The 21,146-nt window shown below is 40.6% G+C and overlaps 2 protein-coding genes across 2 annotated transcripts; one reads left to right on the plus strand and one right to left on the minus strand.

Moving 5' to 3' along the window:
* Positions 1 to 80: 80 nt before the first annotated feature.
* Positions 81 to 14,293, minus strand: atp7a (ATPase copper transporting alpha). Its single transcript, XM_071457270.1, has 23 exons — positions 13,986 to 14,293; positions 12,458 to 12,588; positions 10,767 to 11,262; positions 9,414 to 10,190; positions 8,941 to 9,156; positions 8,681 to 8,844; positions 8,275 to 8,436; positions 8,049 to 8,125; positions 7,472 to 7,694; positions 7,073 to 7,306; positions 6,851 to 6,942; positions 6,298 to 6,425; positions 5,536 to 5,690; positions 5,310 to 5,444; positions 4,959 to 5,153; positions 4,563 to 4,745; positions 4,231 to 4,444; positions 3,928 to 4,074; positions 3,648 to 3,790; positions 3,050 to 3,253; positions 2,501 to 2,618; positions 2,297 to 2,399; positions 81 to 2,179 (listed from the first exon to the last, which is right to left on the minus strand). The coding sequence occupies exons 2-23, from the start codon at positions 12,575 to 12,577 to the stop codon at positions 1,906 to 1,908; spliced, it is 4,560 nt and encodes a 1,519-aa protein (XP_071313371.1). The 5' UTR covers positions 12,578 to 12,588; positions 13,986 to 14,293; the 3' UTR covers positions 81 to 1,905.
* Positions 14,294 to 16,525: 2,232 nt separating this feature from the next.
* On the plus strand, positions 16,526 to 20,993 carry fbxl3l (F-box and leucine-rich repeat protein 3, like). Its single transcript, XM_071457905.1, has 5 exons — positions 16,526 to 16,660; positions 18,134 to 18,494; positions 18,776 to 18,898; positions 19,190 to 19,361; positions 20,198 to 20,993. The coding sequence occupies exons 2-5, from the start codon at positions 18,135 to 18,137 to the stop codon at positions 20,839 to 20,841; spliced, it is 1,299 nt and encodes a 432-aa protein (XP_071314006.1). The 5' UTR covers positions 16,526 to 16,660; position 18,134; the 3' UTR covers positions 20,842 to 20,993.
* The last annotated feature ends 153 nt before the right edge of the window (positions 20,994 to 21,146 follow it).

A 21,146-nucleotide genomic window follows, 5' to 3' on the forward strand; every position in this document is an offset into this window, starting at 1 on the left:
TCTGGTGTCTACTGATGATGTGTCTATTGAACATGTGGCTCTACAGCACCATCTCCTGGTTTCAACTGAACACAGCAGAGTGACGTTACAAAAGCGTTTTATTCCAAGGCACATCATGTTCATGAGAGCTATGCATGATAGCAAACACGTACTCAATTAATTTAACTGCACACAAATGTGAAGACCTATGGATGTCTTTACAAAGCAATGCACAGAAACAATAGCTTGGCATATAACATTCAGGAGGTGTGACAGCTACAGAACATACTTCATCTGCATCAGGACAGTCTGATTGCTCTTTTCACCACCAGAAAGAAACATTAGAGAAGTTTGGACACCAAAATTCAAGGAATAGCTCAAAAGTGATTATTATCTCCTGATTTTACACAGCAGATATTAATGCAAAACATAATCACTGTAATCACTTTACAGGAGAAAAACTAAAGCGTAATCAACTGAACAGTCACTGTCTACAAGTGCAAGATGTAATAGGTGTGATTTCAATTTTATAACTTGTACAATTTGATTTTATGATAATTTACTTAATTCGTCAACGTTTTTTGTTTGTCAGTAACTTGTTTGGTGGAACTGCCGGGACACAACTGTGTCCCGTCTGCTGACCTTGCCATTTCCTGGGTTCAAAGGTGTTTCTTTGATCGAGTGCATCAGTGTGAACTATAATCATCATATGAAAAAGCAGAGAAATAAAAAAAGTTGCAGCATTGAACAGAACTCTTAGAACAGTAACACCAGCTTGCCTACTGTGAAGTTACAAAGAACAAAAATGCATTTATAATTTAGTCTTTTCATAACACAAACCTTCTCTTTGTAGCAAGCAAATAATGTCATTCATGTAACAACTTCTGTTTAAAGTTAACAATCAATAGTGTTCACATTTACAACAGACATCTTATATAATTAACTTAAGATGCAGATGGTTGACACAACTATAGAAATCTATGACCAGAATCTTCTATTGTTGACGTCACCATTCACAGTCACTTCCTTTTCTCCGCTTTGAGTCTTTGACCTTATCTCTGTTCACAACTTGTGCACATTATGTTCAAGGTAACCTCTACAGTGCTATCTTTGGAATGTGTTGGACTTTGCCAAGGTGGCATTTCAATTGGCACTTGGGTCAAACTGACATTTACATCTCACTTTACTGGCGTTTTGCACAACAACTTGTGTCCCACATGTTACAAGGCATCTTAGATTGTGTTTACCTTACCTTACCTTGTTGAGTAATTTTGGGAAAACTGAAAATGAAAATTGGCATTTGGATTCAACAACTTCATTGTTCACACAGGATATAATGGAAAAAAAGATAAATAAGGGTCATATAAATACTCTGGAATATAATAATACAACAGTGTAATCATAATTTTCCATTCAAGGAAAATTAGTTAAAATAGAAATCCGTAGTGTCCAAGGGGCACCACTGTTAGAATGTCTTTGGATAGATGTTAAAGATTGTACTGGCAAATGACCACAGTGGCACAGCTGATCATCACTCTGTTTCCTGGATGTGGACATCTGCTTAAAGGCTCTGAAGATGCATCATGCCCCTGTACAAAGTGTCAGAGGTTTTAAGTGTCACAGGGTCGGTCAAAGAGTGTGCCCAAGGGCAGTTACCTCAACAAAAGATAGTCTGCTACTGAAGGAGAGGAAATCACCTCAGCAAGCTCTGAAGAGCATGCGATCTGGTGGTTGAGCTAAAAGAAAACAAGGGGAATATAAGCTCTCTTCAATTCCAAAGTGCTGCCCTGAGGCACCTTCGGCAGATGGATGGGCCATTATTCAGTGTAACCCTTTCAGCTTAGCATGGCCTAGCCTTGAATAAATGCAGTTACTGTCTACTTCAGCATACAAAAGTCATGGCTGGACCATGTGAGCCTTACATATTCAGCAAAACTCCTCCTCACACAGCGCCTCCCCCACCAGCAGAGAGTGTTTGTCAGGCTCACTGAGCACCAGGCTGTTGAGCGAGTGCTTGTCGGAGCGCAGGGAGTTGATGGAGGCACGGCTATAGTTGACAATGCGGTCCAGCAGGCTGAGTTTGGGGGAGGGACGACGCATCTCACCCATGCCAATGTGGATGCTGACATCAGACAGGCTGCCCTGCCGCCTGCTGTTACCCAGTCGAGCCTCCAACTTCTCTGCACTGGGTTTAGTGTAACTACACAAAGACACAGAGAAAGACAAATACAAAAGTGAAAATGGTTTATACTCAAAGGAGAAAAAACAAAGCACACAGATAAAAAAGGCCATAACAAAGCATTAAATATCTTATTACCATTTGAGTAGAAGAGAGGACAAAACCACAGAGACAGATGACAGTGCCATTGCAGCAGAGCCCATCCATGGCTGCAACACCAGACCAATGGGAAGGAATACGCCTGTGAACAAAGTTCATATTACTGCTGTGGTCAAAATTATTTGAAAGATCATTGTGATGATATGAATTAAATAAATCTGTAAATCTTTTGCAGACACCTACCAGCAGCAATAGGAATGCCAACCAGGTTGTAGATAAGAGCAAATACAAAGTTGATCCTGATCCTCTTGACAGTCTTCTTCGAGAGGTCGATACTACCCACCACATCCAAGAGGTCGTTCTGTAGACAAGGAAAAATAGCTTAAATGAAAATGGCAGTAATATCAGATAATTTGTTTTTAGTAATAAAATAAAAAAGGTATTCAAGTAATATCCCTTCTGCAGAAAGGTTAACACGTTTGAGATAATAAGGCAACAGTTTTCTTCAGCTTTTGATAGGTCAAAACAATGGTAAAAAATGAATGTTGATGAATTTTGATTTGAAATATGGCATGCTGCAGGATCATCTGTATTGTACTTCAGTGATGACATATGATGCTGTGTTGTATACCGTACATTTACTGTGATACTGCAAATTCACATTGCCTCTGTACTGCAGGGCAGAAAAATCACATTTGATAAATTTGATGATTTATGAAAAAACAGCTGTGTAAACCAAACACTTGAATTCATGAGAGACTTAAAAAAAATCCTCCAAGCTCAAACTCTCACCCTTATCAACACCACATCTGCTGCTTCTATGGCCACATCTGTCCCGGTTCCTATGGCGATGCCCACATCAGCCATGGCCAGAGCAGGAGAGTCGTTAATACCATCACCCACCATGGCTACTCTCTTGCCTGCCTGCTGCAGCTGCTCCACCTTGGCCACCTTGTGGGAAGGAAGCACCTCAGCAAACACTTTCCTGATACCCACCTGGAGGACAAGCAGAGAACAGGCTCAGAAACACAAAAAACCTGATGGATTTCTCTTTGCAGCTTAATACACTTAGATGGTAAAACTGGGTAATATGTTTAGGAAATTACATTTTGATATTTTTCAGTGCTAATACATTTACTTAAAAATATGAGTATATATATCTTCATAAAGTTGTGATCATATCTAAATAATGTCTTGATTTGAAAGGTTACATTGTACTTTTATATCAACACCATCCACCTCTATTTAAAATATGTGTTTGTATAGGTTTGCATGAAATGACAGACTGTCGCTCTCAGAATATTGTCACATTGTCAATATCCAGCTACCAAAACATACAAATAACTGATTGTAAGTGTCACCCAGCTCTACACCCACACACTCTTTATACCTGAGCAGCAATGGCCCGTGCTGTCTTGCTGTTGTCTCCAGTCATCAGCACAACCTCCAGACCCATGTTGGTCAGAGTGTGTACTGCAAGCTCAGCCTCTGGTTTCACTGTGTCAGCTATGGCTATCATTGCACACAGCAGATCTATGTACAAATAGAAATGTTTAATAATAAGACTACAACATTTCTTTCATGTACATTTTAGAGAAGATGATAACTCTAAGCAGTTGGTTAGGAAATTACGGAAAACAGACTTAGATTTCATGTTAAACACCACTTACTGTCTACAGCTACTAGAACAGCAGTGCGTCCTCTGCGCTCATGCTCCATCATAGCGTCATCTATTTCAGGACTAATCTGCAGGCAGTTTCTTCTCATCCACTCTCTGTTGCCAATCAGGACAACGTAGGTGGCTGTCTGGACGAGGCCTAAACAGCAAGGAAACATAAAGGTGAATGAAGCACAAGTTCACAAATTCCATCATTACTTAAATGCACAATTGAGAGACTTATATTACAATATGTCAGTACTTCTGCAGAATACATGACTACAGCAATGTGTCAGGATTGAATTTCCCAACTTACTCAATGGTTGTGGGTCCATGATGAGTGGATGGGAGCTGGTGGTCATCCGGGTGTCACTGATCTGGACAAGGACGCTGTTACGCTGGTTGTTGTCCTCACTGTCGCTGTCAGCCTGTTTCAGCAGGGTCTCTGTGTTGCTCACCTGACATCTGATGCCACAGCCTGGCACTGCCTGAAAATCTGTGCACGTGCCAAGGGACTCTGTGCCGAGCTCCTGGGCACAGATAGAAATGGATGTTTAATATAACATTTTAGAAATCTAGATCATGTAGAAGACCAGTCATCTGAGGTTTGCAGAAAGAGAGTGGGGGCTGAATTTAGGGCAGACTGACCTGTTTGCAGTATTTGGTGATAGCAGCTCCCAGAGGGTGTTCACTGTTGTTCTCAGCTGTACCCACAATGGCCAGGAGTCGTGAACGAGGCATCTTGTTCCCCTCGACAAGTATTTTGACTTGGATAACCTTTGGAGCACCATATGTGATGGTGCCAGTCTTATCAAAAACCACAGACTGGACCTGCACATAATAAGAGATATGATAAGAGTCAAGAAGAAATAGAGTTTTAAATGTTTTAGGACATTTAATCAAAGTGATATCTAGACTAATATGATTTTTTAACCTAGTAAAACAGAATAATTTCATAATGTGCTTAAATTGACAGATGGTCTGTGACATAAATGGCTGACTACATACAGTATCAGGGGTGTCAGAGTATCATCATTAACACACCTTATGCGCCATCTCGAGTGGCTCTCCTCCCTTTATGAGAATACCATTTTGGGCTCCAACCCCTGTGCCCACCATGACAGCTGTCGGGGTTGCCAAGCCAAGGGAACAGGGACAGGCGATGCATAACACTGTTATGGAGGCCTGGAAGGCAAAGCGAATCACTACCTCGGACCTGGAAATGCTCTTGTCATAACCCTGCAGAGAGGAAATAGGGCTGTTAGTTTGTGATCCAAATTAATCACAATGACTTTTACCTTCACTGGAAAAGAAAGTTAAGGAATATTAACAGATACAGTAACTACACTGAAAAGATTGGTACAGTCGGACATTCAGACTGAAAAGTAGACTCACAGGAAAGTATTTCTCCACTAGTGAGAAGTCCAAAAATCCAATTATGATCCAGGCGATCAGCGTAAGAACGGATATGCCAACAATGAAGGGTACAAAGTAGCCACTGATCTTATCTGCATACTGCTGAATGGGAGCCTAAAAAATAAAATGCCAGAAATTACACATCTGCCCAATATTAACCTCAAAGCAGGTAGACACCATGCAGAACTCAAATCACATGATTAACCTTTGAAGTTTGGGCCTCCTCCACTAGTTTGACGATCTGAGACAGTGTTGTGTCCATACCAACATGTGTAGCACTGACAAGCAGAGAGCCATTCTGGTTAATGGAGCCGGCAATAACAGTGCTCCCGGGCTTCTTGGTCACTGGCATGGCCTCACCTGGAGTCACAAAGCAACAGCATGTCAGAAAACACAAGGCAAATAGGAGCTGGTCATCTGGAGAAAATGCTGGTGCTGAGACCACAGCTCAAATAATAACCAAATGTCTTTGATAGTGATGGCAACTGATCTTTTCATTTTATAGGTAATTTTTTGATTGATACAAAAAATGTGATAAATTATTATTGTTGAGGTCTATGTCAATATTGCAACAGTAGATTTCACCAATTAAAAATCTAAAAAGAACGCAACAATTTTTGAAAGTATGGTACAAGGAGTTTATTTTGAGTATTTAATAAATTATGTGGGTTGCTGGTGTTTTCATTTTTCAGATCCTCTCCAGGTCCTGTTTAGTCTAGCTCTGCAACTCTGTCAGTGTACTTTTATCGTCCTTATTGGAAATTGCTCACATTGTTTCAAATGGTAAAAGAGCTAAAAGACTCATTTCAGGGACCAGTCAGCACAGGAAGGTGAATACAAACTGGATGCCTCGCACTGGCTCACTTCACCTGAAGAGTTACATTTTTGCATATTATCGCCACCACACTTATATAAAGCCATTATTAACATTTAATAGACACTTGATTTCTCACTTAATGTGACCAACCTGTGATGAGAGACTCGTCGGCCATGGAGTGTCCCTCAATGACCCTCCCATCTACTGGAAACTTCCCTCCAGGAACGACTTTCACCACATCTCCCCTCTGCACCAGCTCAACATCCACCTGCTCCTCACTGAAAAACACAAATGGATGTCAAACAATGTAGGTGTTGTTTACTAGTAATGTAATTCTCTTTTTCAAAACAGAAAATAACAATGCACAATTTTCTTAAGCCAGATTTCTGTCTGCAGGATTTCTTAAAGTGTCAGATCAAAATTACATTTCCAGTATTAGTTCCCATTTTTTTAAGTAAAGCCATATGATTGACATAAAGATTAAAACTGGAAATTAAATCTAAATGCCAGTTGGAACTGACAAAAATATTTGTGTTATTGTTACTGTGGAAAATCGCAGCTTTTTGGTGGTGCAGCCTTTGTTATGCCATGTTAGACCTTTCTACTGATATTTAATCTGCAAACATTTATATGTGCTGTTATCTAAAATCAACTAAAGATATGAATGGTTCTAATAAATAAAGTGACTGTTAGGAACAAGTACCTGAGAATAGACTTGTCACTGCTGAGAGTCACCACTGTGGCCTCGGTAGCTTGTAGAGACATAAGTTTGGACAAAGCCTCAGATGTCTTACTCTGGATGGAGGAAGCAGGCACAGAAAACAATTTCCAACTCACTATAAATTTCAAATGAGGCTGTTCATTGAAACATTTTTTAAAAAAGGTACAGTAAATGTCAGTTATCAATAATGATGATGAGCCAAACCTTGGCTATCTGTTCCAGCCAGCGTCCCAAAGAGATGAAGACAAAGAGCATAGGTGGCGTGTCGAAGAAGGTGATGGGGTTGACTTTAGCCTTCTCCACCATGGCCACTATTAGGACGACCAGTGAGTAGGTGAAGGCTATGGAGGTAGCCAGAACTATTAGCACATCCATGTTGGCAGATCGGTGTTTGACTGCTTTGTAGGCTTGAATGTAGAAGTAGCGACCTCCAATAAACTGAGGAGAGAAAAAACAGAAAAGCTTAGATTCACAGAAGCATAAACATTTGACTCAGACTCCCTCTCCTCTACTGAATCAGTGTCTGTGTCACAAACAAAAAAAAAAATCTAATAATTTCCAGATCATTTTTTAATGGAACTGCAGTTGATCCTTCTGATTTACCTGTACAGGCACACAAAAGAGGAAGGAGAGGAGGTTCATGATGGAGAGGCCTGGGAGCAGCTGTCTCTCCAGGAACATGACAGAGTGGTAATGGTTGCGGTCTTCCACTGTGGCATTGTGTTCATGTGCAGCATTCATCTGGTGGTCCATGATAATCATATAGATCATCATGCCCATCACAGGCACACAGAAAATCAAGCTCACCAGGAAAGATTTCCTCCACCTTAGAAAGTGAAAAGATTTGTGTTAGACATGGATTTTGTTTCGATCTAGTTTTAAATTCTTTTTATTACGGGACAAAGCAAATGTACATATAGAGTCTTAATTACTATATCAAGCATCAGCCCATAAATAATGCATATATGCAATACTATCTCCCCTGGCACTAATGGTCCAAGCTCTATGGAGAAACTGGATATTGTAATAACAGAATCCACTGAGTGTGGGTGTTTCCACCTCTGTACAAGGATTTTAAGCAGCGGCAGGACTTAAAAACATAACTCTTTTCTGAGGAAATGTAAGATGAATTGTTGAGTCATCATTTAAAAAAAATAATGTGCAAAAAAAAGTTACTTACTGTCGTATCTCTTTGCTGTGGTCGAGGTGACTGGCAGTGCGGTCCCTCTTTACCAAAGATGCTTCAAATCCGAGATTCTAGAAAAAAGTCAAACTACTGATCAAATCAATTATGATTTAGCACAAAAATGTATGAAAAATCTCACTAATTCACAACAGGCAATAAGGAACATTGATAAAAATAACTGAACAAATGCATAAATAACAGTCAGAGGCAGGAGCAATACCTCGATCAACTTGATGATGTCTCGTGGCCCTATAATTTCCGAGTCGTACTTAACATGTGCTTTGTTGGTTGCCAAGGCAACAGAGGCATATATAATCCCCTTTTCTCTCATGAGGCTGGATTCGATTTTGTGAACACAAGAGGCACACGTCATTCCCCTGACCTGAAAGAAGATGAAGAGGAGCACAAGTAGACAAAGGGACAAAAATATATTAAAGAGGGTATGAAGTGAGGAACTGGTATGATTCATTTCACCTACTCAAAAGGAGGTTACATATATTCAACATTCTTCTCAGATACTGATGGAAATGTTAACTTATGGATTTCATATTGTGGAAATATATTACTGCGTTGAATATATTTTGTCTTTTTAATACAACACATCATGTCAATGCACACTCACTCACCACTAGTTCAAGGTTTCCATCTGAACCTTCATAGTTCTCCATCACAGAGGCGGTGAAGCCCAGCTCTCTAACACACTCAGCTATCTTCACAGGGTCGATGACTTCAGGGTCGTAACGCACCTCTGCTTTACTGGCCATTAGCGCCACCAGAACAGAGTAGATACCTGCAAAACATTAGAGATTTTCTTTTTAGCTCCTAGTGAAAGCAATGAGACAGTAAATCCTTAGTGACATAAGTAAATTTTGTGTGTCTTACAGACCAGGTTCATTCTTGAGGTTTCGTTCAATGTTTGCCACACAGGAAGCACAGGTCATCCCTCCAATCTGGATAAAGCATTTAGTAGAGTGCTTGTCTCTGCTGCGTCCCTGGGGGATTTCTTTGTGGAGGTCACTGTCCAGCTCCTTATCTTTCACAGGTGTCAGACTTGAAGACTTTGACAGACTGGAATCTGGTGCAGGCAGCAGAGAATTGGTTTCTGTGGAGAACAAATTAGTTATTAAGGCAAAAGTTGTAGTTAGCTATGATGTCTTAACCTTGCAGTTCAACTACCCCCAATGGCCAGAAGCCACTTTTATGAAGAGATACTTAAACAGTTGGGGGTCATCCAGAGGCAACAAAGTTGAGCTTTAGACTATCTACAGGCAACTCTCTAGTTAAAACACACAAATAAAACTAGCAATTTAATTTGTAAGAAATTGACGAATTCAACATCCACAACATCTGCCTTCTCACCAGGTAGGAAGGCGTCAAAGCCCATGTCCTCTATGGCCTCCCTCAGCTCCCCTGGTGAGGTCAGGAGGGGATCATACTCAAAGATCCCCTGGTGATCAGCCAGAGAGACCTGGGCTGACACCACCCCCTTCCTTTGGGAGATCATGCCTTCGATAGACTGGACGCAGGAGTTGCATGTCATGCCCTCGATGCAAATATTAACTACAGATGCAAGAGGCTGGGTAAAACAAGGCTGTGAGGAAGCAAGTTTGGCCTGGGTTGCTCCTGCAGGCCAAGGTGATGACAAGGCAGGTGTGGGCGAGATGGATACAGGACTGAGAGGGCTGGAGGAGTCCCAGGGTTGAGTCTTGAAGTTTCCTGGAGGCAGTGCCTCAATTGCTTGCTGTAGCTGAGGCACTGTGACCTTTAGAGGATCATAACAGATGGAGGCCTTCTCTTTCTCCAGAGAGACCTCCACAGAGGAGACACCGGGCAGCATTGAGATATTGTCCTGAATATTGACCACACAGGAATGGCAGTGCATGCCTTTGACCCTGAGCATTACAAGTGTTGTGTCTATGAAGATTTCTGTCTCCTCTGAAGTCTCTGATGGCGAAGAAACAGTTGGTTTTTGAGAATCAACAAAACGTTCAATTTCACCGGGGGACAGCTGCAGAGGGTGGGGCTTGGACTTGGCATAAGCCTTGAAGCCGGCAACAGCAATCTGGTTGATGATTGTTTGGACAGTGATGAGGTAAGGCAGGTACACGATTGTAGCTTCCTGAGACTCTAAAACAACTGTGGATAATTAAGACATAACAAAGTTAAAATACAAACACAGCATAAAGAAATAAAATTATTTCACAAGAACAGGAAGTGACTGCACATGCAGATTTTCACAATCAATTAGTATAATTTTAATAATTTAAATATGATTCAAAATCAATTGGTGAAAAGTTTAACTATGTCGACATTTGCTTACATGACATATATGCACATTTCATCAATGTAAAACTGCGTCATAAGGAAATGTAATACTGAAATCCATTTGAAACAAGTATACAGTGTACAGCTGGCAGTATATACAGCCGGTTTACACACAATGACAATTCTGTACTCAGCAAACCTATCCTATGACATCCTACAATCCAATCCTACAATACCAATGAAAGGATTTCATGAGTCATGGTCAAATCCTACAGAGCAATCTGTCAGTGGTGAACCTACAATGAGACTGACACAATGACAATGACAAGTGTGACCTGAAAGATGTAAATTCCTACATAGTGCAGCAACTGTACTACAGCATCACTACTAGCTCAGACTGTGAGGCAATAAACATCTACAAGCTTATGAACAGGTCAAGTACAACACCTTTGATCTTTTCAATCCCTTTCAGTTTTCCAATCTTTCCTTCAATAGTGGTGGTGCAGGAGTGGCACGTCATTCCTTCAATGCACAACTTCAGGAGTGCCACCCCTCCTCCCCTGCTGTGAGATGGGGACAAGGTTGGGCCTTTTTGCACAGGGCTGCTGGCTGTGGGTATCTCCAGAGGTGTTACGCTGGCCACCAACTGACTCAGCTGCAGCACTGAAGTCAGGGAAGGAACGAAGGTGACACTGAGACCCATCTGGCTCTCTTTGACATCCAGCACTCCCTGAATCTGGGATAGCTTCTCCAAAGCCTCCGCTTGGGCTGCAGGTGTCAGGCCTGAGGTGGATATCAGCTGGGTATCTGTCAAGACTGCTGTGGCTGTGGACTCTGATAGACTTGATTCAAAGCCCATGTCCTCAATGGCCTCTGACAGAGACTCAGGACTCTGTTGGCTGTGGTCAAATATGACAGTGGCATTCTTCTGCTCTAAAGACACCTACAAAATAAAAGGTTATGGTTATCAAGTAAGTGACTATGTGAAAACAACAATCAGGCTAAGCTAAATCAGTTCAGCTATCAACCACATTTAAGATGATAATAACCCTATTAAAAAAAAGATGTGGCAGGTGGCCTTCCTTTGACAGATTAATAAAAGCATATCATTTTCTTATAAAACAGTAGAGTAAGCCAGTAATACCATTAAGTATTCAATGCAGGTTTGTTGATACTGTACTAAGAAAATTCCTGCCTCATGTGACAAACTTCCTTCAACTGCATCAAAAACACTGTCACACTGTGAATCTTGTGTAACAATGGGACTTTAGAATATAAAAAAGGGGGTAAAGTGAAGTGAATTGTCTTGGTAAGCTTACAGTATGTTTTGTCAGCATGATAACCCTTAGTTCTCCCTCTTCAGCAAAAGGGAAACATGTGACACACTGAAGGGATCACCTGACTGAGCCATAAGTTACAAACCACAGTGTGGGTTAGTAGGAAGTTAATGCACCCGCCTGTTGGATTAACTGTTTGTTTGTTTTTTCTGAGAAGGAGAAATGGGAGAAAGTTGGGAATGAGGAAATTACTCTTCTACCAAGAAAAATCTATTCACTCCTTCCAAAATGTCTTTATAGATTACCATAAAATGACCCAGGCACTAGATTCTCTTCAGACACAAATGACATTTCCGGTGGGTACAGATTACATTTTGACCTGCTGTCACAGTCCTGCAAAGGGCAGAGCTCTATCTGGAACACACTATTACATTATCTTCTCATTCAACCTCAGCCTGGGGGGTAAACACACAATAAACAAAACAGCAGGCCACAACTATTGTAATTTAACTATCACTAATGGCTCCATTGATTTATTGTAAATCAGACCAGCAAGTCCTGAGGGAGTAAGACTGTCAGATTAATAAAACTGTATTACTGTAAAATGGGCAGGAAACTTTAGTTAATAATGTAGACGTATATGCCCTGTCCACAAGGTTCTAATGCTGTATTTTAAAATACAGACTGCATCCTTACAATATCCATGGTGGTCATTTCAGATCCTCTTTTTTAAACGGAAGTGCCATGCAAGAAATTATCTGACAGCAAAGGTTAAGAACTGCACCTTAACATGGGAAAACAATTGCTAAACACCACTAAATGTAAAAAGTGTACCTATATCTTTGCAAAGACAGAGTTTACCTTTATATGTATCACTCCTGGGACAGACCCGACACGCTGCTCTATGGACTGGACACAGGAGCTACACGTCATACCCTCCACTCCGAGGGAAACTGAACACAGACTGATTTTCTGTGGCATGATTGGTTAGTCTGAAAGGAAACAAAACGTTCATCTTGAAAGCATCACAAAGTCAGGACAAATTAGAGACAGGCAGGCTCTCCTCACAAAATGTAAAATGAAAAACACTACTAAAAACATATTGTGATAGTCATGTTAGGAAAAAAAAAATGCAAGATTGTGTTATCACATTTGTAATATGGTTCCATGCATCGGTAAAGTGTTTTACTAAAAATATAATATGATTTGTACCTACAACTCTAAGCCTTGATGCCAAAACAGGAAAAACAAAGAACCTTAAGAGTAGTATTTATTTTAAAGAAAACATATTTAAGATCATGAATCAAATCTTAATTGCCATTTCTGGGAAATTAAGATTCAAAATTGGCAAAGAATCAAATAATACACCTGTGAAGAAACAAAGGACAAATCTTGGAGCTGTACCAATTCTTACTCCCAGTTCTGGCATCCTCACTCAACAAGAAGCAGACCACAATGTAGAAGAATGTAAACAATGTTGAAACTCTAGGCAAGGATATAATTTTTTTGTTTGAGTGTAATGGCTTGATTATCAAACCACTGATGTTAAACAAAAACAAATTAAAGCTTAATACATTGAATCACTTCCATTAAAGCTACAATTGCCTCCATGTCCGCACTGCACTGATAGATAATAAACCACTTCAGGGAAAATTAAATGCTGATAACATCACTGTCTCACTGTCACTTATCAGTGTTTACCTGAAATATGACAACTGTCAGCTTCTCTTTAGGGCTGACAGACACACTTGGCACACCAATTCAGTGTTATCTTATTACTCAATCTTGGTCATATGGTCTCTTTTGGCACTTGGTTGGAATGACAATTGGCATTTATTCACAAATAGTCGGGTTAAAACTTTGACACTGGTTTCCATCTGAGACACCAATGAATGCCATTATCGGACAGACAGGAAAGAAAACCAGCAGGACACTGGGTCTTCATGACTAGGAAAAATGATGAAATGTTTCAGAGAGGACAAATAACACTCACTCACTATTAACACTGCAAAATTAGTCAACTTAAGCCTGTTTGTGCTCCTTTGGACTAAGGACGTTAACCATCAAATATAATAGGCAACATGTTAACGTAATAGTCTAATCTTCAAAAAAAAAAAAAGTAATACGTTTTGTGACATTTGGTGAGTAAGAAAATTGCTTTCTCTTGCATTTCATTTAGCTAGGGTTAGGGAAGCTAACAGCTAGCTTGACTAAGCTAAACAGTATGATAAACTTCACCCTAGTCGTCGCCTGCTTGTTGCTAAACTTATAAACCAGCGTATATCAACAAGAAAATGTATCTTTCCTCATCCTACTAGAGAAAACGTAACGCCTGTTAAAACACAGCTCGTGTTATTGTTGGGATGAAAAGAAAATACACAGCTCTTACCTTATTCAGGGGGAAGTAACCAGTAAGCTAGCTACAGGCTGTAGTCGTCGCCTGTCAGACTATGTTGCTAAATACAGCTAGCAAGCTAGCTAGCGTCCTCTCTTTACCCTACGTTACAAGCAGCTACGCGGGTACTTTGCAGCATCTTTCTGTCTGTGACGAACAACAGAGGGTGCTGAAGTAAGAGGTTTCGTCCCTGTTGTCATAAAACTCAACTCAGGGAGGCTGTTTTGTTTCTTTTTCGCATACCGACGTGACTGACAACTAAACACTGCGTCGTCAGAGCCAAGAGGCGGAGCTGCGTATGTAACTACCGCAGGCACATTTTCCCCTGAGTCTGATCTGACAGGCTGTGTTCACGCCATGCGGCCTGCCCTGTGAGCTCCACGGTGACTATATAGTGTATGTGATCAAAAGAGAGCCAAGACCAGAAGATGTCATTTTGAAATTATCATAGGATCAAATGTTTAATTTTTGAGATAGCCTTAGCTAAATCTAATTTACCCACGTTTTCTTGTTTCCTGGAAAAAAAAATGCTTCAAAATCCTATTGATTGAGTTTTGTATACCACATAAATAAGTCAATAGGTAAATCTTAAATTACCATCAGAGAAAAAAGAAACTCCAGATAAAGATGAGATGCACCTTTCTTGATCCCCAACTGCGAAGGGGAAAATGTAATAAGAAATAAAATAAGAATAGAAACACAGTCTAAAATGAATAAGATAAAACAGAAATACTGTATACAATAGTAATATAAAATGCAAGGTAGTCTGTTCTTTATATGCTCAAGATAAAAATAAAAAAAATTAAGTGTTTGTGCAGTTTGTCCCAATTCTGTTGTAATATACAATATGTGTATAGCAGTCTTTCTTGAGATTTTTGGTTGTAAGCCTTAGACTGTTGGTGCTAGTCCTAGTCCTACGAAGTCCTGCTAAGTATTAGCTCGTCTAGCTAGCAGAATAGCAGTAACAACTGTCTCTGCAGTCTCTTTTGTGGACTTAACGTGATTTCATGTGGTTAAGTTTAAGTCACATATTCAAAATGGATTTAAATGTGCACCAAATCTGAAGCAAAAACAGGGAAACATTTTACTTCCTGTAAACTGTTTTGTTATCTAAATGTTATATATATATATATATATATATATATATATATTCCTGTATATTATATATATGTATATGTATATATGTGTGTGTATATATATATATATATATATATAAATACAAGGTACATCACTGCTTCACAAGACAACACAATGTTTAGCATCATTCAGCCATGATTTTCAGTCATTATTTATTTAATTTATCTTTACAAAGAAAATGTACATTAATCAATATCACTGTAATTATACACCTTCCACTGATGTCCATAGAACACAAACAGTACAACTCAGGCCAAGGAGACAATCATGGCCAAAGTAGCAACACAACTGGAGCTTTATTTACGTTATGATGACAGGATGATAGGCAAATTCAGGTAATGAGAAGGTTTACACAGTAGAGTACAGGGTAAAAGGAGATTGTCACATATGAAATAGGAAAAAGGCAAAACTTAGGCCAAGTCAGTAAAAGCAGGCATTCAAACCAGAATCACAAAGTGATCTTTACCACTGACAGACAAACTGAGGGACAAAACCTCCACGTCGGTGTGCAGCAGCCGCTAGTCACAAAGATATCAATCAACAAAACAATAGGCAGACATCAACAGAGCCACATATTATATGTGTGTTTTTTAATAAGCAGCTGCAAAAGGAAAAGGAAACATGAAGATGCAACTGTAACCAATACTGCCTGCCCCTGCAGAATTATTATATATACGAACTAAGACTAACATGCATTTTGCATAAATACTGAGAGAGATTCCTCAATCGACTTCAATTCTTCAGTCAACTTTGCTCTTTTGTGTATGGTGATGTGGTGGAAGACAAGAAATGAAGTGATGGGTAAAGCTGTCTAATTTCCCTTTTAAAATAATTTCAAATAAATGAACAACAATAAGATCTTTTTTTGTGCACAGAGTATCCTGTAACCTTACAATAAATGTATTACTTCATGCAGTGGGCGTAATACATTTATTAAATACTATGGTATTTAATCTGTAAAAGTTTCATATTCCTTGGAAAGATAAATGTTATGTTTAGCCTAGTGTTCCCCTGTGATTAATAATGGCCATTTTAACAAGATTTCTCTCTCTCTCTCTCTCTCTCTCACACACACACACACACACACACACACACACACACTTTGACACACTGACCTACTTTCTCAGTTTGTGCGCACAGAGTATCTTGTGCTCTCTGCTCTTGGGTCAGGACAAACACACCCAAACACACACACACACACACACACACACACACAAACACACTTGTGTAAATGAGTAAAAGTGAAAGTAAAAATGCTTCTCATCTGATGAGGGGCTCTGAATGCTGTGTGACCCTCACTCTCCTGCGTGTATGACGGTGGTTGGAGATGCAGACCCATGTTTTCCGCCACTCACGTGTCCTGGCTGTCGGTAAAGCCGAGAGGAGAGCTTATTATGGGAGCTGCTCCTGCTGTCCTATATCAGCCACAGCCAGCACTTCTCCAGTCATCTCCAGCCATGGCTCCAAGTGAACGCTGTCTACTTCATCGACAGACAGCAAAACCGAGGGACAGGTGTTTTTAAGCCGTCAATGTAAGTGACAAGCGCTTTGTTTGTTCTGTGTTTGAAATTGCATGTGTTTCATTTACTTGTGACTTACTTGTGCTATTGTGATGTGGCCAGTTGTGAGTCCAGATTTCTTTTTACCTGGCGCCACAGGTGGTGTTTTTCTAGCTCAGTTCAATCTTTGGTGCGAAGGGTGAGCTTTCCTCTCAGAAACATGTTGATAATAATAATAATGATAATAATGATGTGGGTATAATGGGAATTATTTTTTTAAATAAATAGTACTGTTAATATTAACAATACAGAGTCACCAGTGTATCAAGCTTCAAAATATGTTGTACATTTAAATCTTTTTTTTAAGACCAACATGCTAATAACTGTTGGAGCTTGTAACTGAAGCTTGGTTAGTGAGAAATGAAGATACATAAAGGGCTTTATAAATAAGCAGGAGCCAGTGATGGCTGTTAAATAAAAAAGATTGTCAGCTCACAATCAGATAAAGACTGCAATGCTGTGGAAAATGTGAGTATGCAGTTATTGCTGAGTAGATGAAGATGACATTGAGTAGACGAGGTAGAGGTTTAAGATGAATGATTCATGCACTTGAATAGATTTCATCAGTGTATACTGGGGCTGAGTGAAAGACTGGGGGAAAAAAAATCTCAGTTAAAAGGCTTCAGCATCACATTTAGTCAAGTGTTTAACAAGATTTTTAAGGTGAGTTTCTACATCATTTGTTCAATTCTCATTGGCACTTCATCACATCTTAAAAAATGATATAGACTGTTATAATATAGGACTATTTCATCAACGTAGAGATGGACACTGCAATACCTAAATCAAAGTGTAAGACACTGAATACAGTAAAGAACTAATGGAATCTACTGGAGAGATCATTTTGAAACTACCTGCAAGCTACTGATTCATTATGAAAGCAATAGTTCTGAAATTCAGTAAGTGACTGATTAACAAGTAGCTTTCCATGTATTTTGGATGTAAATAATTGGTAGAGTAATGAAGTACATGCAGAGTGATAAAAGCAGCATAGGAGTGGTTAGTTTGATAAAATGGATTCACACAATTCTCACCATTTGATTTGATAAAATCAGTACAAACCTGGGTTTACCACATCTGAAAAGATCTTAGAAAGTGCCTCATTAAAAATTATACAATTTTATACATTCGACACTAGTTCAAAAGCAAGGATTTCTGGAGGTTGAGATGTTTATCCCCAAATTCACTGTTGAAGAGATGACAAACAGACTTGATTATGAAGGTAGGGAGGGAGACTATTAGGTAAAATGAATAATCCACCACAATTTTGTTTGTTTCTGTCACAACCTGAAAGTGGCTTTACATTCTGCACTGAATATACTTTTATGATATGCTACTGAAAACAAAAATCCACTGCAGATGTTTTAATGCGCATATTCTATTGTTGCAGTAAATTTTGAACAATTCCAAACACTCATGATCCAACAGCGTGCCGATTTGTTTCAGAATGAAACGAGGAAGGACAGGTCTCAAATCAAAGTGCCAGGCCTTCCCCTCCCACGAGGAGAGGGCTAAGAGACAGAAGCAGGGGCTGTCTAGCTTCGCCCTGTCTCCAGTAGAGGACTGGGGTAACCTGCCCCACCACGTGGTCCTGCAGATCTTCCAGCATCTGTCCCTCATAGACCGGGCCAGGGCCTCATCTGTGTGCCGGAGCTGGAATGACGTCTTTCACACCCCCGACCTGTGGAGGAGGTTTGAGTTTGAGCTCAATCAGCCGGCCACATCTTACCTGCGCTCCACTCATCCTGACCTCATTCAGCAGATCATCAAGAAGCACGCCCAGCACCTGCAGTACGTTAGCTTCAAGGTAAAAGCCTTCCCTGCTGTCGCCCATTTCGTCTCCTCTTCCACCTCCTCTGGCCTCCTCTCGTCCTCCATTTTCACAACACAGCTGTCTTTAAAACAATGTGTGCCCTCCTTAATCCAAACCATCTGCTGCAGAATCAATCGTGACGCATCAGCTGTCTTTGCATTAGTAGGCTTCACACATCCAGGCTGAAATGATTCTTACACCTCCATCTCTCCATTCCTCATTTTATGTGTTTGTGTTTTTTCTACCCTCACGGTGAATAACTGCTGGTAAATCAGGTGGACAGCTGCTTAGAATCTGCAGAGGCGGCCTGTGACATTCTCTCCCAGCTGGTGAACTGTACCATTAAGACCCTGGGGCTGATTTCCACAGCACGGCCGAGCTTCATGGATGTGTCTCAGGTAAGAGGCAGCTTCTTTTACATGCACATCTGAACATTCTTATTTCTGCCCTATTTGTTACACACAAAGAGGCAGTAAGGTTAGTCACATCAGGTATGCCAGTTGCATGTTAAACTGAAGATTGTTTTCACCTCTCCTCATTGTTGATAAAGACTTCTTGTAGCATGAATTTATTTTGGCAAAAACATCCTTACTTTTTTGTCCTTGAGTATCTGCTGAACTGTCTGGTGATAATAAAAGAAAGTGTTTAAGACAAGAAGTCCTAGTTTAGCTTTGTTTGTTCCTCCTCAGGCCCACTTTGTGTCTGCACTGACGGTGGTGTTTGTCAACTCCAAGTCCTTGTCCTCCATCAAGATTGATGACACCCCAGTGGACGACCCGTCCCTGAAGGTGCTGGTTGCCAACAACAGTGACACCCTTAAGTTGCTGAAGATGAGCAGCTGTCCTCATGTTTCCCCAGCAGGTCAATCTACTTACTTTAAAAATTATTTTATTGCTTTGCTTTTCTGAGTTAACACATACGAGTGCAAAGGAAATGAGAAGAGAGAGAAAAGGGCAGTGATACGCAACCATGATGTGTCCCTGGCCGGGCTTGAACTGCAAGCCAATTTCACAATGGATGTCTGAAATTCTTAGGCCCCATGTTGCTTTACTTTGTGACTGTGCCACCGTGCCAGCAGCTCTGAAAAACCGCATTTAGGCACAGCAGTGCTTTGAGCTAAATGCTAATGTTAGCATGCTAATATGCTTTCAGTGAGAACACCAAAATGCTGATATTTAGTAGGTATGACGTTTACAGTATTCACCATCTTAGCATGCTAACATTTGCTAATCAGCACTAAACACAAACTACAGCCTGAGGTAGGTGGGAATGTTGTTATATCGAAAATATTTTGTCAAAAATCAAAATATTTGACATTCAAACTTTGACTTAATGAAGGTGCGATATGGAAAGAGAAGGGAATATTTATTTTCCTGAAGGTAACATGAATGTCTGTGCCATAAAACTGTTGTCAAGAAATTTACTTTTACAGAAAATATTAACTATTAATTAGTTGCGATGGCAGTAGAGGAGAAGTCAGTAGGATTTACCCTCCAGGGACCATAACTGTCTTTAGGAATTAATGGCAATGCATCCAATGGTCGCTGAGATATTCCAATCTGCACCAAAGTGATGGACTGAGGGACTGACCAAAATCACTGTCCTTAGTGCATTGCCAATTATTTTTGGATTATTTATGCTTTTTTTAAAGGTATCTTTTCCCATTCAGATCTTCTGACCTATCTTTCTGTCCACAGGCATCCTGTGTGTGGCAGACCAGTGCCATGGTCTCAGGGAGCTGGCGTTGAACTACCATCTCCTGAGTGATGAGCTCCTGCTTGCCCTCTCCTCTGAAAAACACGTCCACTTGGAGCACCTGCGCATTGACGTGGCGAGTGAAAACCCCGGCCAGACACACTTTCACACCATCAAGAGGAGCAGCTGGGAGGCTTTGGTCCGACACTCCCCCAAGGTCAACATCGTCATGTACTTCTTTCTCTATGAGGAGGAGTTTGAGCCCTTCTTCCGTGAGGAGACTCCTGTCACCCACCTGTATTTTGGCCGTGCGGTTAGCAAAGAGATGCTGGGGCGCATCGGACTGAACTGCCCTCGACTGGTGGAGCTGGTGGTGTGCGCCAACGGCCTCGAGCCTCTGGATGAGGAGCTCATCCGTATTGCTGAACGCTGCAAAAGCTTGACGGCCATCGGGCTAGGCGAGTGTGAAGTGACCTGCAGTGGCTTTGTGGAGTTTGTGAAGATGTGTGGGGGCAGGCTGACTCAGCTGTCAATCATGGAGGAGGTGCTGATCCCAGACAGCAGCTACAACATGGAGCAGATCCACAGCGAAGTGTCCAAGCACCTGGGCCGCATGTGGTTCCCTGATATGATGCCCACCTGGTAGGATGAAGCCAGAGTGGAGGACTGTTAATGAAGCTCATGACTTTTATGATCGCTGTCTGTGTGAGGATTACATCAGAGTCATTTTAACAGATGTGTGTCCACAGTTACACATTTTGCTGTCAGACTGATTTGAAGCTTCAGTATCAGACTGTGGTGTCATGTGCTCTTTTTGGGCAATAAGAAGGCGAGAGACAGATTCTGTCTCATCAGTGTTATTGGCCGGCTCACAAGAAGTTGGGTTATTTCTGAAGCTGTCACTTGTATTTTTACCTGCAGTGAATTTGATGTAAAGTTAGGGTTACACTC

Source organism: Trachinotus anak, unplaced genomic scaffold, assembly GCF_046630095.1.
Source record: "Trachinotus anak isolate AG129_WGS33_773 ecotype Australia unplaced genomic scaffold, CSIRO_AGI_Tana_v1 ptg000021l, whole genome shotgun sequence".
Lineage (NCBI taxonomy): Eukaryota > Metazoa > Chordata > Actinopteri > Carangiformes > Carangidae > Trachinotus > Trachinotus anak.

What these genes read in the sequence shown, in the direction of transcription:
- fbxl3l (XM_071457905.1), top strand. Translation starts at nt 18,135, where the DNA reads ATGAAACGAGGAAGGACAGGTCTCAAATCAAAGTGCCAGGCCTTCCCC. An exon ending in TGCAGTACGTTAGCTTCAAG is followed by an intron (nt 18,495 to 18,775) that starts GTAAAAGCCTTC and finishes CTGGTAAATCAG; the next exon opens with GTGGACAGCTGCTTAGAATC. An exon ending in TCCTCATGTTTCCCCAGCAG is followed by an intron (nt 19,362 to 20,197) that starts GTCAATCTACTT and finishes TTCTGTCCACAG; the next exon opens with GCATCCTGTGTGTGGCAGAC.
- atp7a (XM_071457270.1), bottom strand. Translation starts at nt 12,577, where the DNA reads ATGCCACAGAAAATCAGTCTGTGTTCAGTTTCCCTCGGAGTGGAGGGT. An exon ending in CTTTGACGCCTTCCTACCTG is followed by an intron (nt 9,157 to 9,413) that starts GTGAGAAGGCAG and finishes TGTTCTCCACAG; the next exon opens with AAACCAATTCTCTGCTGCCT. An exon ending in GGCTGGAACAGATAGCCAAG is followed by an intron (nt 6,943 to 7,072) that starts GTTTGGCTCATC and finishes TCCTCCATCCAG; the next exon opens with AGTAAGACATCTGAGGCTTT.